At 42.3% G+C, this 11,476-nt stretch overlaps 1 protein-coding gene across 1 annotated transcript in view; it reads left to right on the top strand.

Annotated features, from left to right (window-relative positions):
- The first annotated feature begins 1,058 nt into the window (after positions 1 to 1,058).
- LOC110489921 (POU domain, class 6, transcription factor 2) overlaps positions 1,059 to 11,476 on the top strand; it is an 85,911-nt gene continuing 75,493 nt past the window's right edge. The window contains exon 1 of the mRNA XM_021562935.3: positions 1,059 to 1,448. Within this exon, the coding sequence (XP_021418610.3) occupies positions 1,277 to 1,448 (172 nt within the window). The 5' untranslated portion in view covers positions 1,059 to 1,276. The remainder of the gene's footprint in view (positions 1,449 to 11,476) is intronic.

Genomic DNA, 11,476 nt, shown 5'->3' with positions numbered 1-11,476 from the left:
ATTTAGACTGAATGCTTGTCCATAAATAAGGCAGCGTGAGTGGGACAGAGTTTTACCTCTCTGTGTTGCTGCGGTTCTTTGTGTGTCTCAGAGCAGGAGGGAGGGGGAACAGTCTGAGGTGACACGAGGGAGAGGAGACACAGGAGAGGCAGAGAGAGAGAGAGAGAGAGAGGGAGAGAGAGAGAGAAAGGGAGGAGAGAAAGTAGAGTTGACATCTCCAGTGCTTGTCTTGGAAGCAACCTCAGGCTTGAACCCACAGTGGCTATTCAGATGCAACAAGGTCGAGGAGGCTGTTTCTGTTTTGTAGCAAGCATCATGCACTAGCTGGTCTCTGCTCTGTGGTGGCGAGCATGTTTTAATTGGTTTCTGTCAGATTTTTTTGGACATTCAGAAAATAATCTTTTACGCTTTTTTTTGTCATTTAGTGGAGCTTCATTTAGGTATGTATGCTTTTTGATGGTTTATTTATTTTGTGCACTTTTAGATAGTTGCACATCAGTAATTAGCCAGGTTACTTCATTACACTATACATTACTTTGTTAATAATTCATTGACAGTCATTCTAATTCCCTCCAGTTTATGGTGGTTCGTGTTTTGTAAAAATGTGAGACATTGGAATTTCAAAACGTAATTTGGGGAGGACCTTATGATATGCAGTGATCTATTCCTGCTCTTGATTGGAAGAGGCCTTAATCGTTCGCTGGTTGCCTCTGACTAATGCAGAAGAATAAGGACACCTTTGACTTCTTGCTCTTACTGAAAGTATCGTGCAGGCTTTACCTTTGAGAAATGAATAAACTGTCTACATAGATGTTTTTTTTTTTTGTAATAGCAGATACATCTTTAGCAATTTAATTTCTAGGTACAGTATGCGTGTACAGGATGAGTGTAATGGTGAAATTGTGATACGTCTGTTCTGTTGGTATTATCGAGCCTGGAGAGGTGTGGAGAACCTTTAAAGCTGGAAGGTATAATGGCAAAGCCATACGAACCTTAGCCGCTCTTCACTGGGCAGGCTGCAGCCAGCAATATCAGCGGGAGCAGCACCAGTCTCAGATACAAGAGCGAGCGCTAGAGCGAGAGAGGGAGGGGAAAGGCGGGAGAGAGAGTGACGAGTGAGCGTTAGAGGGGAGACACCGGGATAGAGAGAATGGGAGAGTGAAGGGGGGTAGACAGAGAGAACAAGCCGGCGTAGAGTAGTGTGCTGCGAGGCAAATCTAACCACGTTGTTCTGTTGTTTTCCCCACCTGGGCTCCCCAGCTCCCTCCACGATCCGATGATTACAGGGCAGCTGAGCAAGCCGCTGCTCTCCCTGCGCAGCGAGATGAGCGTGGCGGAACTCCGGGCCGAGGACAAAGCGGCCACCCCAGATAGCGAGCTCAACGACGAGTCACTGCTCCTGTCCTCCGAGGCCAGGGAAAGAGAGGACATACCCAACAAGCTCTATGGTGAGTCCATGGACAGGACAGCTCTCGGTCTCTCCTCTCCCTTCGGGGACTGGTTGTGGCACGAGAGGCCAGGGAAAGGCTGTCTGAGACCAGGTGCTGCTGGAGCAGGTGCTAGAAGACTGTGATAGACCTAACTAAGTTGAGGTGCAGGGATTCGGGGAAGAGGTGGATGCAATAGGGTTGGTTGCCTGAGTTGTAGTATTGTAGAAGACAAGTTATTTAAGTGAGTTTTCAGGTGATGTGGTGTTTTACATGTTCATTATGTCGTCATGACTTTTTTCACTGGAAATATAAGTATATATATATAAACGGTTTGGTATTTTGTTATGAGTCTTGTGCTCATTGATTAATTGATTTATCTTTAGAAGTTTATCTTGAGAAGTTTAGGTGTGGTAACATTTTCAAATAGAATGTTGTGAGAGTCCCCATCAGGTGATTATTCAAATATCACACTTGGAGTTGTTCAAATATCACACTTGGAGTTGCAATGTGCCTTTAGGCATACACATTTAGGAATTTGTGTTTGTATAGTTTACATAGATTAGATTGGTAGAACAGACGAAAATATTTGTGACAAGTGACCCTTCCTTTCATAACTTTGAAAATAAGCATCTATGGCTGCGTTTACACAGGCAGCCCAATTCTTTAATTTTTCCACTAATTGGTCTTTTGATCAATCACATCAGATCTTTTTACATCAGATCTTTCACAGAGCTGATCTGACAGGTCAAAAGACCAATTAGTGAGAAAATAAATCAGAATTGGGCTGCCTGTGTAAACGCAGCCTATGTCTTGGAACGTGGCGTTTTATATTTTGTTGCTTGTGTGAAAGTGAAAAGTGTGAACGTTGTGACAAAATATGCAAAATTAGAGAGAATGTTAGGCTATATTGTATCAGGGGGGGAAAAATGCCTATGAATTGAGCAAGTGGTGAGGATCTCTGGCTTTGGTTTTGGTTTGTGAAATGTGCTCGTGCTTGATTATCTCTGCAGTGGTGGATGATCACAATGTATTCTTATGTAAGCTACTAACAATTGTTTTTGTTGTCCAATGGCAAATAAGGGTATGAAGATGAATTTATATTTATTAAAAGTATATGCAGTAAACACATTTAAATCACTTAATATAACATTAGCAATTTAGACATTGAAACGATGGTCAAATTAATCATTGTTGGAAAATGGCCTATAGTTCTTATAGGGAATTACATTTAAATACTACAATTAGAATATTAAGAGATACTAATTAGAAAATAAATGGATGTCATTTTAACAGATAGAAAATATGTATTTATCCATCTCTCTTATTCATGTCATGTTCAGGTTCAATTACAGTTGTGACCAAGTTAATTAATATGCTTTTAGTTAAACTAATTTACTTATCCAGGCAGTCTAATTTAATCCCAGGTCATAACGATGAATCAATAGGTCTAATGAGATTAAAACGTGTTTTATAATGAAACTATAAAGGTCATATAACACTATGTCTAATATTGACTGCTGTAACATGTAGATTCAGCCTCAAAGTAAAGCTTATACACAACCTCAATTATTTCAACTGGTTTGTTTGGATTTTCCTCAGATCCTTTTTTGATGGAAGAATTGGCATTCAGTTTTTAGTCAATGCGGTCACAAAAATAATTCAAACGCATTCAGTCACTCACTAATCCTTACTTACACCAAATGATCACTCAGTAAATGTTTGGTCCCATCAAATTTATGTGTAATAAAAATAAAAAAAAACATGTAGCGATTCCAACATTGATATGGGTAATACGGATCTAAGATATGCATTTCTGCTTTTCAAAAAGGCACCACATAGGCCTCCTTTTTTTTTCTTCTTCTACCAATTCTCTCAGGCGTTGCAATTAGAATGTTTGAACTAAATGACCTAATAGAACCGTGGAGAGGCTAAAGTTGACTTTTTTGTTCTACTGTGCTGCGGGTGTGGGTGATGGGAGGGGCTATGATGTGGTCTATTTAAGACCACATTTTACTCTGTGCTTTCATCAAAGGCTATTTCATGGTACAGTACTTTTAGACTTAGTACACATCTGAACATGCTTTTAAGGTTATGAGTCAGTACTCAGCCGTTAAGGATGTACTACGTCTATTTCTGAAAATGCCCATGGACATCAGTGTAAAAGATTATTGACTAAAATTCCATGAACCCCCTTCATATTACAGTAAATGTCGGCGTGTGCAGAGAGGCTTTTAGTGGTCTGAAGAGATATGCGAACTTGTGGAATTACAAGATAATGGGTTTAATATGTTTTCATGAAAGAAAACAAATTGAATTGTGTCTTACAGATAATATTGATACAAACTACTACAGTACTACTTATACGTGATTATATTGGTAGGAAAATACATACTCATATTAACGTACTACATTATAAACATAATAATGATAGTATTATAGTAATACAAAAAAAAAGACACACATTGCTCTGTAACATAAACATCCTATGAAAAAGTAGAACCAAAAGAACAAATACCAAGTTATGTACACACGGACTCTGACGAGAAGAATGCAATTTGGCCTTACAGTAATGTATGTGTAAGGTTTGATGTGGGTTTATAGGTGGCAACAGAGCGTACGTAGGCTACCTCGAGTTCAGATTATACCAGAAAAACAGAAAAACATTGATGTATTATACTCACCATACATACACACAAAACATATTAAAAACCCATTTGGATTCTGCGTTTGGCCTGCACTTAGCTACAATACCTTAACTCCTTTTCTATTGAAACACTGTCAGCACAACAATACATACCATTTTTACATCTCATTTACTTTTACGTGTCAATATGTTTTTTCTATTTGGCAATATTGTGACTTTCTCCCCCTTACGTGTTAGTTAAGGGAAGGGGGTGCGCTTCCTGAGAGAAAACATTGAGCACGTGTGTTACAACCCACTACACAGATGTACTGCACTCAGTGCTAAGACTTGGAGGCATTACGAGAATGCAAAAAAAAGAGATGCTATCTTTTCTCATTTATGTGGTGCTGCCTGCTGCCAAAAAAAACACAAATATATCACAATAAAACAAGTTGAGTTTCTAATAATCACTGTATAATCAGGGCTAATCTCCTTTTGGATGAATTCTAATGATCAAGTGCAGGAAATCACTTACACTCGTTAGTACAGATAACATCTGGAGTGACCCGTTGCTGGTGACGTCCTCCAACACCATTGGTGCCCAAGAGGAGCAATGCTCTAACAGTCTACCTGTAACACCAATCATAAACAAGGCTGTGTTCCATTGGACGTGAAAAGACGAGAGAGGCATTGGTTATTGCTAAATGAATAATACATCAGACGGCAGCTGTCCCGTTATGATAAAGCATACAGTAGCCAGGTACTGTATGGTGTGTGTGTTTTGTGTGTCTGTACAAGTTGTGTGTTTTGGGACTAGACGCATGAGTGGTGCAAAGGGGACGATAGTGTGTAGCCTGGCAGTGTTGTGTTCTGTTGTTGCCACAAAGCACCACTTGGCTGAACTTCTGAGAAGTATTTTGGGGGAAGGTTCTCCAAACAGCCTCACGTCCTGATCAGTGTACGGCTCCAGCTGTCATTCAAATGAATTTTTTAGGATATCCCAGGGCTAGGCTCTCCAAAACAGAGACTAGGGTAACAGGTAGCTCATTCATCTCAACACTGTTGCAATTCTCTGTAATAAGCATCAAGCCTTCTTTCACTTCACCTTCAGACTCCTGATAACAGCTGAAGCCCATTAGTCCATGTTTGTTTGTTCTCTATCTCCCTCCCTTTATTTCTGTATCTCTCTCTCTCTCTCACACACACACACACATTCAATTATAGACCATTTCTGCTGAACAGACTACAATGATAAAAATATTTCTTAAATGAGAAATGACATCCTTCATATTGCATTGCACTTTTCTTAAACGGCCGTTGTTATTGTTATAATACTGTATTTAACACCAATTACAAAATGATAACAGAGTTATGTAAATGTTATAAATACAGTGGTGTGTTTTGGTAGAGGATGTCTTGATATGTGACTGGCCAGAGTTGGTGTCTCTTGTGGGGCTGATGGAGGAAGGCATGACTCTGCCCGTAGGCTGTGCCTGGGGTGTGCCCTCAGAACCACTGCTCCTCCCGGGAGACTTGGCACAGCGTAGAGGCAGTCAGGACATGTGGTTGCCAGGCTACCCAGCCTCCTTGCTCCAGCCAAACGCTACAGTCAGGAGATGAGGGGGGAGGGAGGGAGGGAGGGAGGGAGGGAGGGAGAGAGGATGAGAGAGAGGAAGAAAGAGAGGGAGAGAGGGAGAGAGAGAGGGAGAGAGGGAGAGAGAGAGGGAGAGAGGGAGAGAGGGAGAGAGAGAGGAAGAGAGAGAGGGAGAGAGAGAGGGAGAGAGGAAGAGAGAGAGGAAGAAAGAGAGGGAGAGAGAGAGAGAGAGAGGGAGAGAGAGAGAGGTAGCTCAACTCCTCTCACGAAGCAGCACTGCTCCCCTAACTGCAGGCCACAGGGCAAAGTGGATGACAGGAGGATGGTTGCTGCTCACAAACAAGAAGAAGTGTAATGTTAAGCCAAGGTTGTACTGTATCTTTGTGCACACGTTTGTTTATGCATGTTTAGCCTATGTTACAGGTATGTGAGGTATGAAGACTCCATGCTCTCTTATCAGCCTCCTTTAGTCCCCTTTGCCGTAGACTACAGAGGCATGTACTCGAGGTTAAGGATGGATACGTATCTCTTTGCGATGGCCGAAGCAAACTTTTATAAACGTGCAGGTTTTATTAAGGACATTGATTATACTTTGAATTTCTTCATCAGAAAAAAAAATCATGAAGACTCCAAGTTGTGGTTTAAATGTTTGATAATGTATGTGGATGCCCAATGCTCCAGCGTTTCCCTCTCCAATGTATTGTTGTGTAGTTTTATGTGTCCAAGTAAAAAAAAATGTGGGATGTTGAGAGAAATCCTGACTCTTAACATTGTGTTACATTTTTGACCCCAGTTTATTAGCCAAGCTATGATTGTCCACGTGTCTCAGCACTATACTCAGGATTCCATTATGTACTGAATCATAGTAAGTTCAGCTCCGTGAACAAACCCCTTCTGGATAATGGTCATTAAGCTACTAATATGAGTCATTTCAGATACTTTTGCTTTGGTTAAGAAGTCCCAAGCCACCAACCTAACACATTAGACAAAATCCACAATATTATTTGCTGTTGATGGAGTTCCAAACTTTTTGTGACGCAACACTTCACAATGTTCGTTGATGATTTAACCCAGAACAGCACAATTTATAATTACTTCGGTGGGTGGGGTCAATGTAGCCTACATGTGACAATTGTCCCCTGTCACCTAAGCTAAAGACAGGCCTTCTGAATAACCAGACAGTGATTAAGTAAACCATTTACTGAGAAAAGCACATGTATTAATTACAATCATGTGTGGATAGGTGATGTCCATTTGATTGTTGATCACCTGTAAAGAGGGTTATGGAGGTTGGTTTCAGTGTGCAAAACCTTTCATTGCCCAACATTTCCCTTTCTATGCAGGCATGCAGCGATCAGATGGTACAACTAAAATGTGATCACGTTTAACTATTAAAACGTTAAGGTTGAGCTAAAATAATTTTTGAACAACATCCTCGTTTATTGAAGAGGTCCATTTCCTGGTTGTAGTTGCGACGGTCAAATGTGGCGATTGAAGAGGGCGTAGAGTATTGAGAGTGACGGGGAATGCGGAAGTAGCATTTTCCTGTGGGGACCTTCGAGTATGTGTATAATCTGAAGATATTTCCATGGTAATTCATGCTACTGAACGTTAATTGATCATGATGTGAAATGTAAGGTTCCCATTGGTCAGATGCATGATGGATAGTGGTTAAGAACGTTGGGCCAGTAACCCGAAAGGTCGCTGGTTCAAGTCCCAGAGCCGGCAAGGTGGAGAAATCTGCCGTTCTGCCCTTGAGCAAAGCAGTCAACCCCCAACAACAACTGCTCCCCGGTGTCGATTACGTGGGTGTCGATTAAGGCAGTCCCCCCACACATCTCTGATTCAGACGGGTTGGGTTAAATGTGGAAGACACATTTTAGTTGGATGCATTCAGTTGCGCAACTGTCTAGGTATCCTCCTTTCCCCTTATTTAAACTGATTTCTTTGTTTGTCTGACAGACAGGAACAGGTTGCCTGACAGACAGGAACAGGTCAAAGGTCGTCATGCTGCCGGGTTAACAAGTGCATTTGAAGCCAGAGTTTTAAGAGCTCTATTTAATTAGGTTTAGTTTGACCCTTTGGTTCATCGTCCTGTTTCTTTTGATTTTGTAGATATTGTACAGTTCGCCAGCTCTTTATCTCCACTTGGACATAAAAAATCTCCCGTGCAAGAAAAAAATCAGCTCTGCATTGTTGCGTCCTCGTTGTTAAAATCATACCGCTGGGTCAACCTCACTGTACACAATGATAGAGGCGTTTGTCAAAACCTGCACAATATGGTTTCACACCATATGCTCTTGAAAATATCCATGCATGTCCTTGGAGACTGTATGGCTGAGAGCGCCTATATTCTCCTAGGTGGCTATGAGCTATAGTGGGTTGAGAGGCAGCAGAGGGGGAAAAAAAAGCAGAAAGAGTATGAGAATGACATTCAGTGACTCTTTCTGACGGCGTCAACACAGTGAGCGAGTTCAGGTTCAGCCAGGTTATTTTGTGATGAACTGTTTTGTATAGAGTAGAGTGCTGCTTTTGGCTTTAATAGATTTTTTGACAGTTAAGTGGATAAGTACAAATTTCTGATTGCTGCTGCTGCTTCTGCAAAAAAAAAAGAAAGTTGATTGAAGTGAAGGTGTGCACGTTCTGGGTGTTCTCGGGTTCGGTTGAGTGCTCAGGAAGCACTGATAGACAATGTCATTGGGAGTAATGTTTGTCTACCACACACCCAGCCATGCTCCCTTCACTGGTGAAATGGTTTCACACGTTTTTTTAAAAAAAAGCTCATTTCTCACGGCTGTGCAAATAGCCTTCCACTCCAGCTAGCAGAAGCCATGAGGCACCACAACATCCTGATGACATGTATTTATTGCCTAGGAAAAATGGACATTAGGTTGCGAAAGCTGTGGTTAGGAAGCCACGCTATTTTCCCCCCGTGGGGGGGAGATGGCGTGGCTGTGTACAGTTTCTGTCTTCCCCTCTCAAGCAAATCTCCCCCTTTCAAACACCAGCAGACAAGATAATAAGGCACTCGGAGCACAATTCGGGTATTATATTCCGCAACCAAAGGCTCATCTCTTGTCAGTTTGCATTTACTCTCCCAAGGATGTGACGCTTCTATCATCATGCTGTCAAATAGAGCCTGGCTGGAACGACAGGGCCACTCATTTCATACACTTACTGTTTACATGAAATGGCCTGCACTTATACCGATTCTGCCAAAATGGAGGAACATTTTCAGAAAGGTCACCTACAGACTAAAAAGAGGAGAGAAAAAGGAATCTTCTATTGATGTATGCGATTGGAGGTCATTCCAAGAAAAGGTCTAGACAGACTACTGTATAATACCCTACATCTCTTAATTTGTTGTATTTCATAAGAGCAGTTACTCATTCATCTTAATAAGAAAATATATTTATGTTCTTTTGCACTCTGGCAGCTACTGTGCAGTACCTCACTGAAATCATTTAAATGATTTGGATTACTGAAGTGGTAGTTGATACGCCTGTATAAAAATATGGTTATCACCAAGAAGGAACTTTTTTATTTTATTAGGATCAGCATGTATTGCATTTCATACCTCCACTCACTTATCTGCCACTTCCTCATCCCCTTGTCTCCTTCAACCTGACTTTCACTCTTCTGCATAAACACAAAGACACACTGCTGGAGGCAGCCCCCCGCACCTATTATTTTTGTGTAATCAGCTTAGTGAGCAGGGCGAGTGACTGGAGGGGGGGGGGGGGGGGGGGGGTTGGCTGCTTGCTAATGCAAAGAGGCCTGTAATGTTCTGCTGTGCTGGGGTTAAGTAATGAAGTGGTAGAGACACAGTGTGTGAATGGGACCAGCTCAGTAAAGTTAAAGAGACTAGGATAAAGGAGAGGAAGAAAGGGAGTAGGACTCTCTCTCTCTCTCTCTCTCTCTCTCTCTCTCTTTCTCTCCAGGAGGTTGATATCATTAGGAGGATTTCAGCTGCATGCCTATAAAGCAGGTGTAATACATTCTCTAATGCGCCCGGAGTTCCCGTGGGCTATCTTCGCTATCTCTACCATCACAGATCAGATAGCATTGAGGAACAAGGAGGACATAAGGAAGATGGAGATGGACATAGAGAGAAGGTCATCTGTTTTACACAGAAAAATCCCAGTCATGTAGATTGCATTCATAGTGACACTGAGCACTTCAAAGTGACTGACATTATGATCTGTTGACTATATTGTGCAGCTATAGTAGAAATGAATTGTTAACCTTTGCGTTGCTGTACAAAGAAATATTGTAAAGCAAATGACATTGAGGGCACTTTGCCAGTGGCAAAGGAAATGTAATGAATACTATAATACACTTTATTCTGTTCTCACCATACTCTGGGGGAAATAATACTTTTCAAAGAAATATGTATTGCATAGTCTAGTTTCCATAAACAATATCAAAAAGCTCTTCATGTTGGACTAACAAAGAAACGTCACAGCTCCTTGGCGTTGACACGGTCGTTGATGTCTGGAAATAATTGAAGCAGGGAATGGAAATTACAATGTTGTCTTTGACTTGTGTGGTGTGAACCAGAGATCCATCCAAGCCCATGTGTCCTTCACAACCCTTTATTATTTATAGCGCTCGTTCTTTGAGCAATGACCAGTACTAATGCATAACCTTCTGTCCTTCTGGCTGATTCGCTTCCTTTGAAACCAAAGATTGAGGGAAGAGAAAAGGGTGTGTGGAGGAGGCGGGGGTGCAGGGGAGGGGGTGCGGGGGGGGGGGGGGGGGTATAGGGCAGTCGAGATCCAGGCTATCGAGAAGTTATTATGTGTCCCCCCCCCCTCCCCCCTTCATATCTGAGAATGTGAAATAACATTGTGATGCTTCTCTTCTTGGGAAATGGAGTTACGGGCTTCAAAGCAATAGTCGATCCCGTACGTTTCCCTCCCTCCACAGCGTGACGGCACTATGAGAATGTTGTGTACTGTGGAAATTCTGTTCGAGAGAATGGAGGGTCGCTTCTGCCCCCCCTTCACCATGTTTGTTGTTATGCCCATAGTATCTATATAGTTAAAACATTGCAGAACTTTGCATTTTCACCATGTCACCCCCTGACTAATAGTGAGTTGTATAAATCCTTATTTGGAGGTTAGCACCCTGCTTCACATTGCTGGGGATTGAGGTGAGATAGACTCCTATGCAGACTGGAGCACTTTCTGTGATTCTGGGATGATAGATGCTGCACAGTAGCAGTGTAATCCATTATTATGATACCGTTATGAGAGTGGGCGATGTGGAGGCAGAGTATTGGGGGGGAACAGAAGCTCTGTGGGACAGGGGGCAGAAAGTGGGACAGCATTAGTGTAGGATAGCCTGAGGGCCCGAGGCTGATGTGTCAAGCGTGATATGTGGGTGTCTAGTCGCCCCCCGCACCGGCCCCTGTCCCCTTCCCCATCCCCAGCCCAGTCTCCACCCACAGACGCCACCGGCTGCCTCTTAATTGTTCTGCTACTGCTCTCGTTTGGCCAGATGCAACGCAGGTTGACAGGCGGCCGCTCTTTGGACGCGGTGAGTTCACCGCACATTCTACATTTTCTGCCTACAGTAATGTAAGGGTTGTGAGCAGTTCACATAGATATCACTGTTTCTTTCTTTGATACACTATATATACAAAAGTATGTGGACACCCATTCAAGTTAGTGGATTCGGCTATTTCATCCACATCCGTTACTGACAGGGGTATAAAATAGAGCACACAGCCACGCAATCTCCATAGACAAACATTGGCCAAAGAATGGCCTTGCTGAAGAACTCTGTGACTTTCAACGTGGCACCGTCATAGGGTACCACATTTCC

This window comes from Oncorhynchus mykiss, chromosome 15, assembly GCF_057628025.1.
Source record: "Oncorhynchus mykiss isolate SJ-2025 chromosome 15, ASM5762802v1, whole genome shotgun sequence".
Taxonomy (NCBI): Eukaryota; Metazoa; Chordata; class Actinopteri; order Salmoniformes; family Salmonidae; genus Oncorhynchus; species Oncorhynchus mykiss.
The sequence above is the reverse complement of the archived record's forward strand: the minus strand, read 5'-3'. Positions and strand labels throughout refer to the sequence as shown.